Source organism: Mytilus californianus, unplaced genomic scaffold (genome assembly GCF_021869535.1).
Source record: "Mytilus californianus isolate M0D057914Y unplaced genomic scaffold, xbMytCali1.0.p SCAF_3, whole genome shotgun sequence".
NCBI lineage: Eukaryota > Metazoa > Mollusca > Bivalvia > Mytilida > Mytilidae > Mytilus > Mytilus californianus.
Window position 1 is genome coordinate 10,645,284 of NW_026262679.1, and position 24,260 is coordinate 10,669,543.

The 24,260-nt window shown below is 32.6% G+C and overlaps 1 protein-coding gene across 1 annotated transcript; it reads left to right on the plus strand.

Annotated features, from left to right (window-relative positions):
• The first annotated feature begins 289 nt into the window (after positions 1 to 289).
• LOC127733376 (hypoxia-inducible factor 1-alpha-like) lies at positions 290 to 24,260 on the plus strand. Its single transcript, XM_052242747.1, has 11 exons — positions 290 to 301; positions 963 to 1,024; positions 10,652 to 10,875; positions 12,833 to 12,927; positions 13,355 to 13,469; positions 13,502 to 13,513; positions 14,653 to 14,705; positions 15,751 to 15,938; positions 16,274 to 16,380; positions 20,075 to 20,216; positions 22,775 to 24,260. Exons 1-11 carry the CDS (start codon positions 290 to 292, stop codon positions 23,907 to 23,909), a joined length of 2,145 nt encoding a protein of 714 aa, XP_052098707.1. The 3' UTR covers positions 23,910 to 24,260.

A 24,260-nucleotide genomic window follows, 5' to 3' on the forward strand; every position in this document is an offset into this window, starting at 1 on the left:
ATGTTCACTATACTCCCGGAAAATATCTAGAAGACGGCCGGAATAGCAGTATAAAGTATTAAGAAGTATTTGCAAAATAAAGACAAGATACCAAGTGATAGATTTGGTCTCTGGTGACGACATAAACCTTTTAATGTCTTTTAGAAATAAAGCGATGACAGGTGAAATATAGAGAGGTTTTGGCGACGTCTCACCCCCGGACACGATGAAAGTGTTCCTAAAGTCAATATTCATATGTCACAGTGATAACGTCTGACTCAAACTAATCGATATCAATCAGACTCTGTGGATGCTTTCACAGGTAAGTTGTATTCAATTTAACTTTTTTTTAAAAACAATTTATTCTAATTTCTAGACTTTTTAACAAATTATGCTAATTTCTAGATGTTTAAACAATTTTTGTAAGTGTTTATTTTCATTTGTTTTTATGTAGATAGTAACAAATTTTCGCTTAATATACTATATGTATTCAAGTTAATCCTTTGTTTGTTTAAATAAGAAATCATTGTATATAGTTTATGAAAAATAAATTTCCTTTATAAAACAAAAAAATAGATTTTATTTGTTCGTTGAAAGAACCGAAAAGTATTTTATTGAAAGTTGATGAACCCCTTAAAAATAAAGAAGAACTCTATCCTTTTCTGATTTAAAAATTCGAAATTTCATGCAGATATAACAGACATAAATGCACCCGTCATTGTTTATTTAATTATAATCCTTTCTCTTACTTTTGATGGATAGTGTATAAGCAAACAAACACTTCAGTTTGGATTTAGATTAGAGAATAAATGTTTAGAGAGGGGTACCAAAACCCACAAATTAAAGCTAATTGTCTGTATTTGTTGTTTGACTAATATTTTCCAAATCACAATTCCTTATCGCAAGCCAGGATAAAAATTCCGATAAGTAATTAGCTAAGGTGAAAATCGAAGATAAAATAATAACTGTTGTTTTTGTTGAAGGAATACAATATGGACGGACAGACAAAACCCACATCAGCAAGATCGTCAAAAATTGATCCCAGGTAATTCTAACATTTTATTACAATTGAGTTTGTTTCCTTTTTTTTGAAGTATTTGTTTTAATTGTTATTTATTTCTGAATTGGATATTCATTTTTAGAATTTTTAGAAGGAAATATACTTAAGAAAGATAAAATACAACCCCCCAAAAAAAACTTCACTCCATCGGGGGAAAATATAGTCTTGTATACTCTTAGCTTCTATAATTTGTAAAAAATTTAATGTGATCTTTATCTCAAAATGGAAATGCACAGAAAGGTTGAACAGTTCACTATAAAAAGTGTAACGTTTAGAAGAAAAATATAATGAATATCTTTCATTTAATGTTAATGATTTGATATTTTGGTTTTAAAGATTACGGAATTACAGAGTATTCCCAAACCCCAAGAAGTGATATTAACAAATCAGGGACCAGAATGTACTACAGAGTTCTCGAAACCTTTGTTTCTGTGATGGTTCTTTGAATAAAATCTGCTGGTTCTCAATATTATGTCTATTGCAAAATCCAAAAATTGGGTCGGTCCTGTGTTAAATTTTGGTGATGAAGTAAGCATGAATCCACCTAACGTTTACTTGTTTTGTTTTGTTTTTTTTTACATTTTTTGCAGTGAAGTATAAAGCAAACTGGTCTAAAAGCAAAAAGATATTATTTTATCAGTATTCTTCCATATGATAAAGAAAAAAATCAGAAGGTACTATTCCATTTGAATCCACCAGAAATAAATTAGATAAATGTATGTCAACCCTTTTATGCAGCTCAAACCAAAAACAATGTACCATTGGAGGAAAATATATAACAGACTGCCTCTATATAGTTCTTAGGTTTTTTGTGTGTGTTAATTTATTTGTTTGTTTGTTTGTTTTTTCATCATTCATTTTAGTTTTTTTGATGTGGTGTTTTGGGAATTACACGAATTTATTTTTTACAAGTATTCCATCTAAATATTTCATCAAAATTGAAAAAAAAAACACGATGCTCTTATTTCAAAAGAGATAGGATAATTTTAATACATACAAAATAATTTCAATTAATAGAATGCACAACACCTGTTTCTCGCCGAAAGTTTCGGGGCAATATTTAAAGCGTATTAAAGCAGCAAATAAAAAAGATTCTGTAAGGATCATGTCGAGAAAGAGCAAATTACAGGACATCAAACTGATGTATTACCCTTATGAACAAGTTAACGCATCATTACAAGCGCCGTTGGTGTCTCAGACTGTTTCTGGAAAATGTTTCAGACATGTTCAGAGTCCTCTTTAGGAAAAGAAGTACAGTATATTTCCTAAAAAGTGAATAACACAACTGTCAATTTTCCGGTAGAGCGTTTTTATTTTGCAACAAAGCAAACAGCATTTCGCCAAAATTGGTCTATATAGTTAAAACGATGTAGTCTTTATTCGACTAGGAAAATCTAACTAAAAAAGTTCCATGATAAAAAATAGTTAAAGGACATAAGAAATGTTTAAAAGCGATAAAGACCATTTTGTTCATAACTATCCGGAATTTTTATTACCAAGAAGAGGCTTCTGAGAACCAATGGTCTCTGTTCATCGAGAATGTACACGAAATGATAAAGGATTAAGGGCAATAAGGTCCATATTTGGATAAAAGTGTAGTGCAAATTTAAAGGTTTCTAAAATATTATATTACTAGTAAATTAACCTAATATGACTTAGGTTTTTAAAAAAATATATAAGCAATTTTTGCATTTGACGAATTAACACGACACCAATCTATGATGAAATGAATATATTTAGTAAAATTTCTTGGTTTTCCTTATTTTGTAATACTTGAAGAAAAGAAAAACAAAAAATTACACAACAGACCATAGCAACCACCAATACCAGACTCCCCTGAAAATAAGAAATAGACGTGCAAGCAACAACAAACAGCAACCGGACTGGAACAACACATGGTCCAGATTGCCTGACTTGGTACAGGCGTAAAATATAGACGGTTAAACCAGGTTTACGGGTGCACAAACCTCCCTGTGTGTATCAACTTTTGAGTATACATGTATTTGATTAACTTTTGAATATATTTGAATTTAATTTTGAGTATATTTGTAGAAACTTTTGATTATATTTGGAAATTTGGAAAAGTACGGGCACATAAAGATTCTTTTTCTTGAGGGGAGGGACAGGGATTTTTTTCGCGGTGATTATTCATTTTTACCTGTTGCTAGTACAGCTTATTTATTTCGCGTGGCTTTGTTGCGCAAAAAAATATTTTTACTTTTGCACACGAATATTTCCTGCATTTTATTAGGCAGAACTTTCCTTTTCATCCTGTCTTGGGCAAGGTTATTTTTCCCAGTTATTACCAAGCCAGATTATTTATTTCCAAAATCCCCCTGGTCCCTAGAATATCAAATGGTATCCTTTACATGTAGCTATATAGAAAGGTTCTCTAACATGTTTTGTTGTTATTATAAGTAGAAGATGTTTCAACAAAGAAAAATATGTAAAAAGTTGCATAAAATCAGCACTTTTCATTAATTTTTGTAAAAATGTGAATATTGTGATGAAATTATGAAGTCAAAACATTTTAAATCTTGTCTAATTTAAAAATTAACCGTTCACGTTGCAAAAATTAATTAAACTACATGTATGTCAGATATTTCAATATTCGTGTCAACTGCTGTCTTTTTATCATTGCCAGATTCCAGTTATATATAGTTTGGAGGCTATTTAAATGCATTTACATTGACACGAAAATAGATTTTGGGTATATATCTCAATTGCTAATTTTTCTATCATTAAAACTCGGACAGAAATATAAAAAGTGTAATGGAATGTCAATATTACAACAATTTGAAATTTATATTTCAAGTGAAGATCACTAAAACCGAGTCTAGTATAATAATTTTTTCCAGCTGTAGTGCCCAAAGAGAAATAATTTAACTGCGCAAAATCATTAAGTGCCTCCACGTATGGAATATGAAGCTTTGATAACGTCAGATAACTTATTCCAGTCTACAATAAATAGCAATCATAAATGTGATCGTTACACAAAAGAAATTACGATCTTCTCATTCTTTCTTATGTTATAGAAGACATGAAGGTTTGACACAACTCAAAATGTGTGTCTCTTCTTATTTGTATGTATATCCGATTTGTAAACAATAATTTCTTATCTTTGTTTTAAAGCTTTTATTGAAAACCGCGAATATTTATATATGCCTTTCGGTTTTTAACCCCTTGATCTGTAATCCCCCAATGATGTAAGGGACTCCTCGTTGATTAATAATATTAGCGGTACCTATTTCACTGCACCAGATGCGCAATTCGTCAATCAATGACTCCAGTGATGCTCGAGGCCAAATATTTGAAAATCCAAAACTTTTACAAACGTTACAAACGTTGAAGAGCTGATAAACCAAAAAGGACCAAAGTATAGGCTAATTCGGATAAGTGCTGGTTTAGTAAATTGGTTGCTTTCTATATATGAACAGACTACACACAAGAAAATATTAAGACTGTCTTGTCTGTTCGAAGCGTTGTCGCAGTAAGTTAAATTGAAATATTATAATAGTCAGAGTAAAAAATTACAAAAGGTAGAATTAAATACAAAAACAAATGAGATATTCCTCGGTGTCCCCCTCCCCCTCCCCCCATTAAAAAAAGAAGCAAAAATTAAATATTTAAAGCAGATAGTAAAAACTTCCATCGGAACTTTGAAAAAGGATAGATTAGTTAAAATTCAAACGAAAGAAAATAACTGAAACTGTTCGAGTGGGCGGAAAGGGGAGTTGGGACTTCGATGATATCTGTTTTCGATAGAAGCGCCTTTTGTTATATTTAAGGCTATACAGAAAAGTAAAATGGTAAAAAATAGTCATTGAATAAAATTGAAAATAACATCGTCGGAAACTAATTTATAAAAGGAATACTGAAAAGGTTTACAGAAAAGTGCACAGGTATAACACAGGAAACATACATCTTCATAGATAGAAATTCCCTTATAAGACCTTATAGAAAACATGTAACGTAGAAAAATACAAACTGACCTTATTTTGCAATAAATTATTTCCACTACTGAATTGTTGCATTTTTTTTAGAGGAAATGAAATGCTACAGAATATATACCACACTGTTCGTGTTGATTTTAGTGCTCAACTGTAACACGCGACCAAAGATTTAACCCACCAAAGTAGGGATCGTGACAGAAATTTTGAAGTAAGGACAAAATGCTACACGATTCCTCAGTAATTATTGACCAGAATTAAGCATAACCACTCAAATTTTCTCAAAAGTTTTGTTTGTCTATCTAATATATGATTTGTAATTTGACACGCACGAATTTTCACTCGTATTTTTATTTCTTTGACTAAAGTTTACATTTTAATTAAAAGACTAGACTATTTTTATTTTACACATATGAATTGCCAAGAATCATAATATATAAGGTTAAAAGGAAATCATCGTTCGATGAAATGCATTTCAAAAACCATATTTAAAGGTGCAAAATCATAGGTGGAACATAGATTAAGCGGAGATGACTAAATATCAGTCATAGAAACTATCATCAGTCAACATTTTATGCACATAAAAGCAATGAACAATAGTGTGGATGTTTAAGTTTCTTAAGATATTGGTTCAGAAATGGATGCCCCTTGAAACTTACGTGGACATATGTAACCATGCGCTGGACATATGTAACCTAGGACTATTAACGTTAGTAGTAACCCTGTACGCTGGACATATGCCATATGTTGAAAATGCGTAACCATGCTCTGAATTTTTATTAAGGATGTATTCCTCTGACGTTTCAATCTCGTTGAAATCTCGTTCTGGAATTATTTCCAAAACATGTGATACAAGTGGAAAATATCAATGAATTCAAAAAATATTATAATCAAACTTAACTCTGTGAAAAAATTGTGTATTTACAATAAGAAGTTTTTGAGTAATAAGATTTTCAAGTTTTATAACCAATCAAGTCAGTCTCATTAGCCAAAATGTTAAGAAAATGGGTGAGGGACACAAGAAATGATTTTACCAGAAACATGTACATCCCATACCAATTTTTTTCTTTTCAAATTTCTAAGATATGTATTTTTCAATCATTTATAACAAAGAAGTTGAAATAATATGCTTTTTGTTTAAAAAAAGAAATAAATCCCAAATTTACAAAATTGACAGCATGGTTTTGACATGAAAAAGTAACAAAATTTTATAAAACTTTCTTATATCAACACCTACCTATAGTTTTTTTAAGTTAAATTTATTCAGATTGGTCCACTTCATCTTTAGTGAAAGTATGAAAAAAAGTTTAACTGTGAAACTATGAATTTTTTCATGATAATAGCCCCAAAATGGGTAAAAAATGATGAAAAATGGGAAAATCATCAAAATTAGGTACTTTCAAATGGCCGTAGCAAAAAAAGAAGTGCACAACCATATGATTTTTTCTTCACCAATTATTTTTTTACAGTCATATGAACCCAAAAATCAGGTTAAGAAAAAAGTTTAATTCTAGAAATTTTTGGCTCCTCAGAGGTGTGTACATCCTTAAATCGAGGAAACTATATTCGACGCGTACAAGGCATCATAGCAAAATCTTTGGAAAATCAAAAAGTATTAAAATATTGGAAGAATAAGTTGGCATTAACAGATAAAACGCATTTTTCATCTTTGCGTCATTCGAAAGCTCTTGTTAAAAAACGTGACATCCCAACAAAGCGGGATTGTTGGTTCAGCGGACTGTTACGAAGTATTATGAACTCGGAGTCTAGAATTGTGCATAATTGACCAACATAGGTCATGAGTAAGACGGTTCAAAAACGATATACACCAATGAAGTACAAACTCACTGATACAAAATACCAAACACATCTATAGATCAAAATAGGTCTTCAACTAATAGATAAGGGTTTATACAAAAGCTCCAATTTACTATAAGTCTAGAAAAGTTATCAAAAAATTACTGAAGCAATAACCGGAACTGTTCATAACAATAACGTGAAAAAAATCAAACATATATATATATATATAGTTAAAAAAAATTAAAATTACATTGCTTCGTTTAAAAAAATCACGACCGCTAGAAAAAGGTAAAACATTATTTGTAAAAATTTCCGGATGAGATTTGATGAACGTTAATTTTTCCCTAAGAGTGTTGAAATCCATCAGACGATTAGTATGTCACAGTACATAGAATACTTGAGATAACACAGGAATTTTCAAGAGTTCTGTATACACAGCGTGAAGACATGTAGGAACACATTATTCAAATTTTAGTAAACAGTATGGAAAAGGTTTTGAAAATTAGAACTTCCATGTATAATCCTGTTTATATAGTTTAAATTGAATTTATATTGCAATGTCTACAGACTTGATAAACTTAGATGAATCAAATAAATAAATGATTAAAAATATTATAATACATTGATAAAAAACAAAATAAAAATAATATTAATAAATAAATAAATAAATAAATAAATAAATAAATAAATAAATAAATAAATAAATAAAAATAAATAAATAAATAAATAAATTTTGCAACTTTAAATCTAAATATGGTTGGTTAACACGACTTACACAAGTTCTACGTTCGCCATCGAAGATTGGCCGTTATAGTCTCTCAGTTACTCAACATACTAGACATTTTAACTTTATCAAAGATTAAACATTTCCCCATACCGTCCATTTGACAGAATTACTTGTTTTATCATCAAAATGGCTGTGAACTTGCTGAAGGAGATAACGTTAAACCGTATGACAGACGATGGGTGCAAAGAGGGAAATCCTATCGACGAGCCTAGTCATACTTCTTGTTTGATGTTAATTGACGAGCCTAGTCATACTTCTTGTTTGATGTTAATCGACGAGCCTAGTCATACTTCTTGTTTGATGTTAATTGACGAGCCTAGTCATACTTCTTGTTTGATGTTATTCGACGAGCCTAGTCATACTTCTTGTTTGATGTCAATCGACGAGCCTAGTCATACTTCTTGTTTGATGTTAATCGACGAGCCTAGTCATACTTCTTGTTTGATGTTAATCGACGAGCCTAGTCATACTTCTTGTTTGATGTTAATCGACGAGCCTAGTCATACTTCTTGTTTGATGTTATTCGACGAGCCTAGTCATACTTCTTGTTTAATGTCAATACAACTCCGATTGTTTTCACTCCCGTGGCATAATTTAGTGGCATTAGTGGAGCAGCTTCTACCTTGCCATCCGGTGCACCTGAGATCACCCAACGTTTTGTGGGGTTCGTGTTGCTCAGTCTTTAGTGTCTATTTAGTGTTTTGTGGACCTATTTGTCTTTTCGTCGGTTTTATTTTGCAATGGCGTTATCAGTTTCTCTTCAACTTATGAGTTTTGAATATCCCTTTGGTATCTTCCGCTTCTTGTTTTGATACAGTATGTTTTGTTGCGACACTGATCATATCTAATTTGATACAGTATGTTTTGTTGCGACACTGATCATATCTAATTTGATACAGTATGTTTTGTTGCGACACTGATCATATCTAATTTGATACAGTATGTTTTGTTACGACACTGATCATATCTAATTTCACATAACATTTTTCTACTTTCATATTGTATATCTTTCATTGATAAGTCATATTTTCTAATTAGTTTAACATGTTGACAGTATCTCGATGCTTCTTTATCATCTCTTTTACGAAATCATATGTAACCTACCTGTGGCGTAGTAATATCAAGCTAGAATGGTTTTTTTTAATACATTATATTTGTTTGCATACTCGTTTTTATGGTTTTTGATGGATGGTTGTCTCATTAGCAACTACACATCTCCTTATTTTTATATCATTTGTGAATAAAATTATCCAGAAAACGGCACTGAGGTTAGCTTTGGTCTCAGGGCTCTTGCACGAAATTGATGTAATTAAAAGATTATTTTTACATTTTGCTGTTTTATCGACTGGAAAAAGCCTGTGCAGATGCAACTTTTGTATAAGGCGTTTCAATCTCGCTACATACAACATTAACTTCGGTCTTAAGATGAATGGCGAACTCCTTGGTTAGAAAACAAGCGTCTCCATTGAGCCTCTGTCGCTCTCCGTGGCCTAAAATTCTATTTAATCATACATGCATGGATAATGTTTACAATATTTTGGAACAGAACTAGGATTTAAACCCTGCCAGAATAAAGAATTTCTTTTACTAGCCTCATTGTTTTACGATCAAAACACAATGGGGAATTTTTATAAGAATCCTCGAAACCTCCTTCCAATTTGTTTGAAATGGTCAAATTGGAGAACTTCACAAAACGGAAATTTTTCGATTTTCCATAGATTCGATTGGGACTTGTGTAGTTATAGGACTATAGGACACCAATCAAGTAAATCAACTGATAAGCACCGGATAATAGAGGAATCATTGTGGCAGATGTCAATAGCATAATTATCATAAAGTTCGAAAATATTTTCTTGATAGTTCCCGAGGTGATGAATTGGAGAATTTACCAATTAGAATCACCAAACAATGGTATTTCATGTCTCTGGAATAAAGAATGAAATTTGGAATATATGTTTTTCATCCAATCAGATGAATGTTGAACATCTATATGATGTACAAATGCTGTCATGTATTTATCCTTAAATCACCATCAAAGGAAAAGTATTTGTAAGGGTCATCTACATGCTTCTACAAAACTGTTACGTGTTCAAATCCAGTAGCAAAGTCTGAATGACATGACTATAAAAATAAGAGGATGTGGTAGAATTGTCAATGGGACAACTCTCCACCAGAGACCAAATGACGTAGAAGTTAACAACTTACACCGTACGGCCTTCAACAATGAACAAAACCCATACCGCATAGAAAGCATTAAAAGGCCCAAAAATGACAAATGTAAAACAATTCAAACTAGAAAACTAATGGCCTGATTTATGTACAAAACAATAAACGAAAAACAAATAATATATAAACAGCAACAAACGACAACCACTGATTATGTGTGTGTATGTGTCAAAGAGGCGGGAAAGACCAAAGTGAAAATAAAAACTCAGAAATAAGGAGATGTCGTATGATTGCCAATTAGACAACTATCAGAGACCAAATGGCGTGGATGTAAGCAACTATAGGTCACTAATCCGCACGGCTTTAAGAATGGGAAAAACCCAGTCAGCTTTCAAAGATCTCGACATGACAAATTGAGAAACAATTGAAACGAGAGAAACCATAGGCCTGATTTAAGGCTAAAACAACAAACTTGAACTAAATATGACTCGCACATAGCAACTGACGACAACCACTAAATGATACGTTAGTGGTGTAATAGCAAAACATAAGAAAAAAATGTTAAACGATGCAAGACGTTTCGGCCACACTGCGAATTCGGCCATATTCGTTTCGGTCATAGCCGTAGCGGCCATACTGCCAGTTCCGCCACACTATGTAAAGTATTTTCGACCATGCGTGTTTGCAATAAAGGGAGGAAAATATTATAATTATTTCTACAAACAGACATAAAGAAAGATATAGCAAAAGTCATTTAAACATACAATTATATATTCATTGATAAAAATGTGTATCAATTTAAAGTACACATAAACGTAGGAAATTTTTAATCTTATTAATACTTCGTCAAAGAAAGATAACTTTTTAACATTTTATATCGATCGTTGATTTTACTTTAACGTTTTTCAGTTTCAAATCCAAACGATACAGAGACAAACTTCGGACAGAAATAAAAGGTTTAGAAGGATTAATACCAATAGACAGATCATCATTACACAGGAAACTTGACAGTCAGACAGTCTTCAGACTTATCATTTCCTTCTTCAGATTAAAGATGTTCTTTAAAAGTAAGTACATTTTTTTATCACTTTTAATAATAAAAAATCCCTCTGCCAGGAAATATTACAATATTTGAGCTCATGATATATCTGCAGAAGGGAGTAGTAACGATGTTGCGCCTACGTGATTTTTGTCGTTCGATTTAAGTCACTTGCCACAACCATTTTTAACAAGAAAAATAAACTTCTTGTTCAATGTTCACCAAACATTCTTTAATGAGAGGATGATTTCTAACTTGCTTCAAGTAAGAGGACATACATTTAGTTGAAGTTACAACTATCACTTTCTTACACGATACAAGGGGGTTGTCCAGTCATCACACAACCTTCGCATATATTAATACTAGTGAACATGTCTTTTGTTTTGCAATTTTTCAACCACTAAACCTGACGATTTGCATGAATTGTTGAATAATGACTTTTTGTTTTCTTGAGGGGCAGTATTCAACCAACAGCTGCTTTCCAAATTGTGTGTCGTCTTTTATTTCTTTGTTCAAGTCATTGGAATTAACATAATATGTATGTGACAGGGGAACTTGTTCATGTACCTCTTGTCGTAAACATGCATAGTATGGGTTAATAATGCGGATTATGATCAGAAAAAAAGTATAACAAAAATACCGAAATACAATGTAAATTCAAAAGGGGAAGTCCATAAAAACTGATAAAATCAAAACCTATCAACCAACGGAACGAGTGAAAACCAATTGTCATGTTCCTGGTTTGATACAGGCATTTTCCGAAGAAAAAGATCGGTTAAACCTGGTTTTATTGCTAGCTAAAACACAGTGTTTCAAATATTCAAAATCATCCTTCTACAAATAAAAATGTTTAATCATCAAAACGTACATTCAAGTTGGAGGATGGTATCATCTGTAATATGCGAAATGCGTAAATTTAAAAATTCATAATATACTTTAAATATTAAAAACTGTAAAAAATAATTTGCCTTAGATAATCTTTCTTGGCAATGAATACGGATCTTTAAGTGATGTATTATTAAACCGTCTGTAGTCGATGCATAATCTGTGTTTCACAAAGCAACATATGACCACGGTAAATGTATGAGATGAACCAAGGAAAAAAATATTAAAATCTTACTCCTTCCAATATAAATGTTAAAATCTCTGTTTTCTGTAAAACCACTTCTTAACATATTTATATCAAAGAATGTCCAAAGTGAAGATAAATTTCCCTCAGCATTTTGGTTTTCTCACTAGTAAATAGTTAGTTGCTGGTCACTATCACATAAAAGTATTCCTAACCCCATCCAATACCGAAAATGAATACATCTATCTTTAATAAAGACGAATAAACGGTTTTCCTTATTACTTTGTTTAGTCATTGGTTTGAAGCAACAACAATTATCAGATAATGAAATACCAGCAAAAGACGATTCACTTGGGAATGTTGGAGGAAAACAAGTGCTTCAAGTAAGTAAAAATATACAATGATGCATTGGAACATTTCGTCGAATGTGATGTTTATCTTTGTAAAAAACGTTTTGAATAAGCTCATCATAGATACCAGGATGAATATTGTGTACGCCAGACGCGCGTTTCGTCTACAAAAGACTCACCAGTGACGCTCGAATCAAAAGAGTTAAAAAGGCAAAATAATGTACGAAATTGAAGAGCACTGAAGACCAAAAATTCCAAAAGGTTTTGCCAAATACAGCTAATGATAGAGAATGGTTTTATGTAAAAATCACAGTAACCATAAACAATAAATCGAAACATTACTTGTATTTAATGAAAACACACAGAGAATAGCAAATCAAAGTGAAACACACAAAAAAATAATACCATTTTTATTTATATATTTTTGGCTGCTTAGCTCAATGTCATTGCGGATTTTTATATCATTTTCAAATTTGTAAACCAAAATATAGCTATCTGACTTTTCATATGGACGCTGTCCTACATACAAATGAAAACAAAAGTGCACTTGTGTCATTAAGAATGTGTCTAAACTTATTTTAAACCGGTTGTATTTATAATGTGTCTCCAAATATTTCATTGTTTTTTGTCTGTTCAGTGTTTGGATGGTTTTCTGTTGGCAGCCTTTGCAGATGGTACTATAGTTTACTCTACAGATAACGTATTACAATATTTAGGTTTTAACCAGGTAAGTTTTGTAAAGAAAATACAATTTTAGCATTGCTTTTTATTGTTTTGTTTTAGATCATTTAAAGTTTAACTATTTCTATTTTCCGTGTTTTAATTAATATTAAATTGCAAAATTGGTTGGATTAATTGCGAGTTTTATCAAAAAAACTGAGATGTTGCAAAGTTGGGGTAAAGAATATAAACTGGAGGAGTGCAACTATATCAAGAGTGTCACAAAGGACCATGATACAATCTTTGTTTAACGGATTAATTAATTGAAAAAATATGATTTTTAACTGATGAGTTATTTAAATTGCTGCACGCACCAAATGGAATCAAGAGGCAATCATTTTAATGTAAAAAAAAATAGAAAAAAATCCAATCACGACAACTTAAACGATGAAGAGAAGTAATACGCCACTATCAAATATATTACATGCAAATAGGTGGACCTGATGCATCGTTGTTTGTATGGATTAGTTCACCCAGAAGACCACCAAGACTTGAAGAATATCTTAGAGAATAGTTACATAAAGGATGTGACAAAGGTAAGATTAGTCGGTATAAATATCTTAGAGAATAATTACTTAAAGAATGTGACAAAGGTAAGATTAGTCGATATAAATATTGTATCCTAGGAAGCATGAAGCAGTTCAAAACTTGATCAATCAGCGATGTTTTGATCTGGTAATTTAATCTCAACAAAGGCATAATATAAATGATTATGTTCTTTAAGCGGAAAAGAAAATTATCAATTAACAACACGAGCCACTACAAAAATTTTTCTTTTGATATAAGATTCTCAGAACTTTTGGAATTCATATTTGGTTTTCATTATTGAAATTAAGCCTGTCTGTTTGTGTAAATTTAGCTCGTTGACCAATGTCTGTTTAAATATTAGTTTTGAAAAATAAACTCAGGTTAAGCCAGTGCATGATTTCTCTGTATTATAATGTGAAAAACTAGAAGGTACAAAGATGGTTATCAGAATCATAAACCGAAAAGGGAAAGCCAACACCATGGCCTATAGGAAAAGAGACGAAAAGATAAAAAACAAAAACAAACAAACAAAAACACTACATAGAAAACTAATGAATGAGCAACCCCCAAAACCTTGATTGCTTTACAAGTAAGTCACATTGAGATTGCCATATTTTCTGGTGTGTTTAACATAAGGATATTATCAAATGGATGAAACGTCATAATATATAAAAAAGGTACCAAAAATACCGGACAGTGAAACATAAAACATTGATAACTAACAACAAAGTCATCAAAAAAACAAACAAAAATACAAACTAAGGCAAGAATAATAACGAACACTGACATATGATCCAGATAGCCTGACTTGATCCATACCTAACTATATATGTCTTGTATGAGAACACATACCCCGATACATATGCTGAATTTTAAGTTAGAACTATTTTGTTTGAGAACAGGAAGTAAAATAGGGAGATTATTAAGCACTTTTTATGTGATTGACATTTTAGTCTGGGAGAACATGGTTTAATTATTAGTTAAAACATTCCTCTGAACTAGCTTTTAGTAACTGTGTCATGTGGCCATCAAGTTGGATTTTACCACTCCAATAATGAACATACAATAGTAACAAGTCAATTCTATTATGCAATGTTCTACCAATTTTTACATAGTTGTTCATAGCTACACCATTTTTCGTTTTTTACTGTTTATACTAAATGTGTATAATTTCAGCAACACCCTGGGTGTAATTGGAGACAAGTATCATTTATATGTCGAATGAAATGTTTCAATGGAACATCTGCTGGCTATCTGGTATGTGTACATTTGAATAATTAAGTTGACGTTATTTAATTTAAAATTTAAGCACAGTTTCAATCAAAAATGCTTGTGATTATTGAAAGGGTCTAGCGTACTAATTATAAGTTGATATATTCGATGAGTGATTTTTATAGGTCTTTTTTCTTCTTCATTTTCATTCGAGAAAGTACCTAGTTCTAGAGGGATTTTATGTCTGTTTGATACTTGAAGAAAAGAGGAAACATCAATGGTTAACTTTTTTCCTAAATTGCATATCCAAAAATGTAAATAAGTATTTTTTTTGTATTGAGAATTTACTTCAAGAAATAATACCAAAAACAAAAGCGGTTAAAATTTAATTTCATCACATTGTTTTCGTCTTGAAATATATTGTGTTGGATTCCATTTTCATTTGAATGAATGATGACAACCCTTGATATTTTTTTTTACTCTGATAAAAAGTCTAAATGAGATCATAAACAATGGGGATCGGGAAGAAACACGACATTAAAAAATTCGTACACCTTCATCTCTTGTCAGATGGTGATGAAGGTTGACTATTATAACATTGGGGTTATTCGATTGTTAGAAAATAAGAAATTCGTTCGGAAAATAATAGAGAAATGGGAGTTACAATTCTAGTTGACTTGTTACATAACTTTACCTCCCTTCAAATGTGATAAAATAATAAATACGTTGTTGTATATCTTTGCAAATTACATGGAAATGAAATGCATTTTAAATTAATTATTCGCTAATTCCGTAAACATATCTTTACCAACAGATTTTAGATAAAAGTTGGCCGACACAATTTTAAGACATCTGTACTATCTTAAGTTAAATTTTTTCCGCTTATTAACGTTTCAAATATCAACCCAAGCAATGTTTGTACCTTCAAGATCGTTCACTCAGTCTCAATAATACCAAGTTTATATATTTTAAATTGATTTCTATCAACTGCTTTTATTCAAGTGAACAAATTAGTTTCATATTTTTATTACAACATTGCGTTTTTCTTTTTTAACGAATTCATATAATATTACCCAACTTATTCTTTCAGAAAATTCATTGCTCGGGCTCCATCCAAAGACCTAATGACAGTAACCAATCGAAGTCTAGCCCAGACGTTGTTTTACTTTATTGCCAACCTTTCATGCTGACCGGAAGTGATATTGTTGAGGATTTTAAACAGAATGTTTTCTGGAGTAAACATGATATGGGACTTACAATTAAGGAGTTTGATAAAAAGTTAGTAAATGTTTTTTTCGAGAAAATTAAGCACTAGTAGCTTCTCTTTGTGTCTATTGTTATGAAAATTCTGAAAAAAAGATAAGGCAATAGAATACGAATCAAAAAGTGTAACAAACATTTTCTAAGATCATGAGCTTCATTATTATTTCAAAAGTATATAATGTACATACTCTGAGGTATTCAGTTTGAGAATAACTTTAAATTGCTGCTTTTTAAAGGGAAAACAATCTTCAAATACAAAAAATAAAATCGAGATTGTTACTTTTGTCATAAAATAAAATATTCAGTATAAAGTTTAACACAAGTTTGGAATAAAGTTTATTATTTTTCAGGTCAGAAGAAATGATTGGGTACATGGATGATGATCTGAAAGAAAAGTCATTTTATCAGTTTGTACATCCAGAGGATTTAGCTACATTTGCAGCTTGTCACAAAACATGTAAGCATTTTTGGTATTTATTTTCAATATAGCACTTATATGTTGGAGTTTATCTTTATTCACTGTTGTTTCATTGCTAAATAATTTATAGTAAGTCTAGTTATGTCAGGATTAAAGTTTACACGAACATTACTCAAATTGTCTGCATGTGCCAGGCAAAAATCATCTATGCTATTTATAAATAAGTAAATAACTGCAGTATATTTGTAACACTCTCACCCGTGTCCGCCCTGTGCCACCCAAAAAAATACAAACAAATGAGAAGTGTCCACTTCGTCGAAACATGTTTATTTCGCTAAACATGTCCTTTAAATCGCACATCACCAAAGCATGTCAAATTGTATTCCATTTTCACTTCCTTCTCTTCTTTTTGTAATAACTTGTAAAATCAGGAAAACCAGTCTGATGATGGATTTTTCAACCCAGAAATTGCGGAATATTTCAAACGTCTTTCAATGTATATACAGCAAAACGATTTAGTGAAATATCTGTGAATGAGGACACTTACAATCGTCACGAAAGTGATATAGTTTTAACTATTGCACAAATCCTGTCACAAATAAGATATTTTAATTGCTACTGATAGATTCAGTCGAGGATTATGCCAGGCAATGGGTTAAACGCGAGAAAGAAGACGTAGATACTTTTCCGAATGGATCAAGGCTGTGAGGTCGTTGATACAAATCAGAATTAAAAAAAAACTAAATGGGTCTATGAATACCTATGCTACATCAATCTTTAACCCAAATGTTGCAAAACACCTGTCCTACCACCATGACAAATATGTTGTTGTCCCCGCAGATAAAGCCCCAAACAACATCGTATTTGTGTGTAAATCACATTACATAAACTGCTTGATAAATGAATTAGGTATTGAAAATTCACTTGGAAACTCAACATATACCCCTACGACACTTACCAAGGAGGAAATCCTGGATAATCATAGGTCTGTTCTATGTTCCTGTGGAATTTCAACCAAAGATGAAGAACTGGCCTTCACTGTATTGGATACCTAAACTACATAAGTGTCCTTACAAACAACGTTATATTGCTGGGACTTCCAAGTGCTCCACGAAACCTCTTTCTGAATTATTAACACCAATTTTATCAGCAATCAAATCCGGGCTTCAAAGTTATTGCGAAACTACCTATTCTAGAGGTGGCGTGAATCAGATGTGGATACTAAAAAATTCCAAAGATCTTTTAGAGTACATATACAATCTAAGACTCACTCATCTTGCAATAGTATTAAAACAATTGACTTTTCTACACTTTACACAAGTATTCCCCATTCCAAACTAAAAGACAAATTGAAAGAGTTGGTCCTGCTTTGTTTCATAAAAAAGAACGGCCTACGTTGATACAAGTTTCTTGTCTTAGGGAGGGATAAATCGTACTTTGTAAAAAATCACTCTGATTCAAACAAAAAATTCTCTGAAACTGACATAATCAAGATGCTTGATTTCTTGATTGACAACATATTTGTTACGTTTGGAGGACGTGTTTTCTAACAAACAATCGGCATTCCCATGGGAACTAACTGTGCTCCTCTTCTTGTCGACTTCTTCCTTTATTCATATGAGGCTGACTTCATACAGGAACTTCTTCGGTAGAAAGAAATGAAGTTAGCAGTATACTTTAATTTCCGCTATATAGATGATGTTCTCTCACTAAATAGTTCAAAATTTGGTGTCTGTTGAACGCATCTATCCCATCGAACGTAAAGGATACAACAGATACAATTAAGTCTGCCTCATATCTTGACTTACATCTAAAGATTGACAATGATGGTCGGTTGAAAACAAAACTTTACAACAGAAGAGATGATTTCAGCTTCCCAATTGTGAACTTTCCATTTCTATATAGCAACATTCCAGCATACGGAGTATATATCTCCCAGTTGATACGATATTCCAGGGCTTGTATTTCCTATCATGATTTCCTTGATAGAGGGCTGCTGCTCACAAGGAAGCTATTAAACCAAGAGTTCCAAGTGGTGAAGTTGAAATCGTCCCTTCGTATATTTTACGGACGCCATCACGAGTTGGTTAACCGTTATGGTATATCCGTTTCACATATGACAACAGATATGTTCCAATTGTCGTAACTACAACCCCGTCCCCCTTTTCCCCGAATTAGACTTACCAACGAGTTTGTACTAACATGAGTAACACGACGGGTGCCACATGTAGAGCAGGATCTACTTACCATTCCGGAGCACCTGATATCACCCACAGTTTTTGGTGGAGTTCGTGTTGCTCAGTCTTTGATTTTCTATGTTGTGTTTTGTGTAATGTTGTTTGTCTATTTGTCTTTGTCTTTCTAGTCATGGTGTTGTCAGTTTATTCTCGACTTATGAGTTTGAATGTCCCTTTGGTATCCTTCGCCTCTCTTTTTCAGCAGTGGATACTGTAGGGAGTGGTGATTCGGTAGGGCAAGGGATTAGGACACTGTACGCAGTGAAGAAAGAGATAACGGTATCAGATTAGGCAAAGAGGGGCATAATAAAAAGTCATTTTCACCAAGTTTTATATATTTGCTGATCAGTACGAAAATCGCTTTCCTATAGGTGACAATTATGCATGTTTATTATGAGATGGTCTACTTGTTGATGCACCAGGTCTCACTCCTTTGGAATTCATTCAATTTTAACTTTATCCTGCCCATCATTGACATTTATTTATATTAAACTTTGTATACTACACTTAAAGAAAGCAGATAAAAGTTACTTCTTTTGATCAAACAAACAACGACCATACTAAACTTCCATTAAAATAAATCTCCAATGTTAGTACCTTCGCAAATTATCCATAATTTATTGACAAGTAAAATCCCTGAAAAATCTTTTTCTTAGAATTGAAAAAAACTCATTACAGAGACCAGGCTTATAATTTTGTACGCCAGGCGCGCGTTTCGTCTACATAAGACTCATCAGTGACGCTCGAATGAAAATAGTTGGAAGGCCAAATCAAATACGGAGAGGAAGAGCATTAAAAACCGAAAATTTCAAAAAGTTGTGCCAAATGCCGAGTCAATTTAAAAAAAAAAACATTAGTGTTTCGAATAATTCAACATTTTATAAACAGTAAATTTACAGAAAAATGAACATATCAATGAAATTTCATGTTACACAAACGTGATGACTACTTAACTGGTGATACCCTCGGGGACAAAACGTCCACCAGCACTGGGATCGACCGAGTGGTTGTAAAAACTAATCAAAGATACCAGTTTATAATTTTACAGACCAGACGCTTGTTTCGTCTACACATTAGACTCATCAGTGACGCTCGAATCAAGAACAATTGGGAGACCAAATCAAATACGAAAGTGAAGAGCATGTAAACCGAAAATTCAAAAAAGTTGTGCAAATAAGGCTAAGCCAATCTATATCTGGCGTAGAAAAACCTTAGTGTTTCGAATAATCCAACATTTTATGGAAACTCTATTATTTACATAGAGAATGAAATTTACTTGTCTGGATATGTTTTCAAAAATTTACACGATAATGGAATCGTCTTTCACAGGGATTTACTTGTTCGGGCATTTTAAAAATGCACACGATTGGATCGTAAGTTGACACATTTTGGGGGTTGAACACGTTTGAGGGGTGGAGCTGCATATACTTTTTCGGGCATGCGTAATGATTGTCTTTTAGTTATATTTGTTTGACTTGTTTACTTATTATTTCTAGTAACTGAAAGCACAGAGGTACAAACTATGTATTTTCGAATGGAATCTAAGGAAGGAAGTTGGGTGTGGCTTCATTCACGCGGGAAAGTCATTTGTAAAAATTCCAAGAAGTTTTCTATTGTGTTTACACATTGTCCTGTAAGGTAAGTAAATAGTCTTGGTGCAGAAACTCATTGATAGAAGCTTTTTTTTCTAATAGCCAATAAAAATACCAATTACATGAAAAATGACTCTAATAAACTGTTGACACAGAGATATGTCTCGCCTGTCGGCAGAAAATTCGAAAAAAAGACAATCTGATGGACAGCAACATAGAAACAATTTTAAAAGTCTCTAAACCATAACCTAGGGGACAGGGCCTCGAAATACATGTAGTCATCAGACTTATTTGTACTGATAGTAATGCAACTTTAAATAAAAATATCATTGATCTATCACAAGTAGTTCCTATCAAACTAACTTAAGCAGAAAACTTGACACTGAAAATTGCTTACTAATTGAAAGTCGCTGGACCTTGACCTGGGGGTTGGGATGGGCAGGGCCTCGAAATAGCCATCAAACTGATATGTACTGATAGTAACGCAACTTTCTAGAAAATATCATTTATCTATCACAAAAGTTCCTATCGAACTAACTTAAGCAGAAAACTTATCATTTAAAATTGCTTATTAATTGAAAGTCGCTGGACCTTGACCTGGGGGCAGGGCCTCGAAATAGCCATCAAACTGATATGTACTGACAGAAATGCAACTTTATTCAAAATATCATTGATCTATCACAAATAGTTCCTATCAAACTGACATCAGCAGAAAACTTAACAATTGTTGACGCATCCTCCGCCGCCGCCGGAAAAGCAATACATATGTCTCGATATCCGCGACTTTCGTCGCAGGCGAGACAAAAATAGCAGCTAAAAAATAATTTCAACTTGGAGGTTTGATTGGTCTGAAATGAATTTTATTTGACATAAGGGAATACCAACTTAAAGTCAAAGTTAGCGTTTTAGAACGTCTTCAGACAAAAAAAAACTTGAAACAAAACGTTAAAAATAGCGAAAATTGAAGTACACATGTAAGACAGTACAAGAACGGGATAAATCAAGAGAAACAAGACATGCGTATGTACAATAAGAATATATATATACATAAACAGCCACATTTAATAATAAAACATTAGCTCTGAACAATCAAAAGTACATAAAAACCGTGGGTGATATTATGTACTCCGTCAGGGTAAGTATATTGACACCAATCCAATATGATTAAAATACAAGGAAGCCAAGCTTGGACAAAAGATCTGTATTCTAATCAGATTGACACCAATCGCACTGTTGGTTCTTCTCTAAAAAGAATTGAAAAGAATCTAACGTGAGGGTACCCAAATTGCGACTATTTGACAGTTTTTTCACCTACGTTTATTTATGAAAAAGTAAAATAACATAAATACCGAACTCCAAGGAAAATTCAAATCGGAAAATCCCTTATTAAATGGCAAAATCAAAAGTTCAAACAATCAAACGAATGGAAAACAACTGTCATATTCCTGACTTGGTACAGGCATTTCCTTATGTAGAAAATGGTGGATTAAACCTGGTTTTATAGCTAGCTAAACCTCTCACTTGTATGACAGTCGCATAAAATTCCATTATATTGACAACAATGTCAGACCTGCCAACTTTCCCGATTTATGGGGGATATCCCCCATGAGAGGTGTTGACCTGAAATATGAAATTCTTTATTACATATACTGAACACCTCAAAACAGGCATTCGAATGAGTTAAAAGGGTTTTTAAGCACATACATACTCACTCAAACAATATAGTTGTAGATTAAGAACATTTATGACAATATAAGAGGAGCGTTAGGACCTCTTGCGCTTAAAATCCCCCATGGAGATTTTGAAAAGTTGGCAGGTATGCAATGTGTGAACAAAACAAACGGACATAATAGGTAAAAATGTCAAAAATAGGGATCCAGACAAAAGTTTCAATTCTGTGTTTATTTTGAAGATGTATCCTTTTTACCAATAAATTTCCACCAATTTAATTTTGAATCCATATTGAATCATAGAAAAATGGGTTTGAACCGACCTCCAAACGATCAATCATGATTCTGTAATGAGGAGTACCCAAATTGCATCCACGCTTAAATTTACATTCGTAAAAATCGAATAACTGATGTTTTGTTCTATTTCTCCAAATATTTAGAACAATTTGACAATAGTCAATATTTACTATTCATTTTTTAAGAAATGAGTGCCTGTAACATATTTTAATTGCTCATTTTTAAAATGTACCTTTTCCAGTGAATACTTCATCTGCTGATATATACTGTGCACGTTTTGTGTATATTTAAATATATTTAGCTATGTTGAAGGACGTGCATAATGTCAAATCATAAAAATACAAATTGTTTAGTCTCTAAGATATATTTAGCTATGTTGAAGGACGTGCATAATGTCAAATCATAAAAATACAAATTGTTTAGTCTCTAAGAAAACTTGTAAGATTTCCGCTGTTTTTTTGTTTGTTTGTTTTTTTTTTTTTTTGCCAAATGGGTGCAATTTTGGTACTGTTACGTTAGTTATAAAACCTAAATTTTGGTCGAAGAGAAAAAGATACAGGATGAAAGTAACTTTATCTGAAATGAGAGATGACATAGACAAACTTTTTTACCTCATTAGTTTATTACTATATTGTAGGGAAGAAGACAGTACATTTCTTCAACAGGAATCAGCATTACGTCAACGTTATGCTATGAACGATCTACTTTATTTCATTCAGTTTGGCAGTCCATATGCTCCTTGTTCTGGTGAGTCTGATGACACCTTCCATGAAGATCAACAGGGCACTTCAAAAATAGGATCGTTCTGTACTCCTCATATGGGTTTCACTGAAGATCTGTCCATGACATTTTACAATTCACTTGATCCGTGTCCGTCAAGCTGGCATTCTCTAACGGATCGTCACTCGCCTGTGTTGCCGTCTACACATGTCGCTCACAAGATTACCCAAAGAGAAAAACAGATACAGTTTCAAGAGTTCAAACGTCGTCAACAGATGTTCAATCAACCAGTTTTACAAGATTATGCATGCAGTTCACCGAATTATCAGTATCATCCAACCCCAGTTAACCCGCCATTTTATACTTATGACCAAGTTTCTCCCGAAACGATACCCGAGTGTATAAATGGAGTGACAATTAAAACAGAACACGTCGGAGATTATACCCGGAACTGCTCAAATCCTATATGGGCAGATCAGAGAAATTCTCAAGTTGGGAATATGTATACAAATATTAGTCCACCGTCCTATCATTCTGCCACGCTCATGAATAATTATGGTTACTGTCAGAATGACTCGCCCCCTGTCTATCAAAAGCACTACCCCGGAACACATTTACAGTATGATAGGTACCAGCCACAGAGAGTTTTTCATGCATCTTCCAATTATTATCCACAGGAGGTAACATTTCCAGTCGGTCCGTGGATTAAACCAGAAATTACACGTTGCAATGATCAAAATATAACACGTGTAGATGTTAAACGACCGTCTGCTAGTATCAAAGTATCCATGAATTGTGATTATAGTGGCTTAGTCCAAGACCAAGGATCTAAGTACACATGCACTGACTTCTGCCACAACAGGCCATCTGTAACAAATACTGGTCTCACGAATAATGTTGTTCATTATGATATAGAGGCTTCTGTTCATATGAAAATTGTAGAGAATACATGTCGAGACACTTCATGTGCTAGAATCCAAACCAAAAAATCTGACGTTGATCTCCCGTCAATAGGAAGTATATTTGAATTTTTAAACGATGGACAGATTTGATTTATAATCTAACTTAAATGCAAATAATAAAATGTCAATAATTTAAACTTCGTTTAGTGTAGTTATTGTATGCGAAGTGCTTTTCTTGAATAACCTAAACAAAATACATTGTACACCTATATATATGTAGCTTAACCTTTGAAAACTAATAAGCATCTGGAATTGTAACACAAGCTAAACTTAAAAGATCACATTGACCCCAAGAAGTTTGGGTCTTATTGACAGCAAAATTACAAAATATATAACCATGATATATACCGAACTGTGAATATTTCATAAAATTTCTAATAAATCGTGTCAGTGCCGACCCAGCGATCGTAAACTGCGCCCCAGCAGTGGTATAGCAACTCA

Coding starts and splice junctions, on each gene's coding strand:
- LOC127733376 (XM_052242747.1), top strand. Junction 1,025..10,651: donor TCGTCAAAAATTGATCCCAG/GTAATTCTAACA, acceptor AACGTTTTTCAG/TTTCAAATCCAAACGATACA. Junction 15,939..16,273: donor ATTAAGGAGTTTGATAAAAA/GTTAGTAAATGT, acceptor ATTATTTTTCAG/GTCAGAAGAAATGATTGGGT.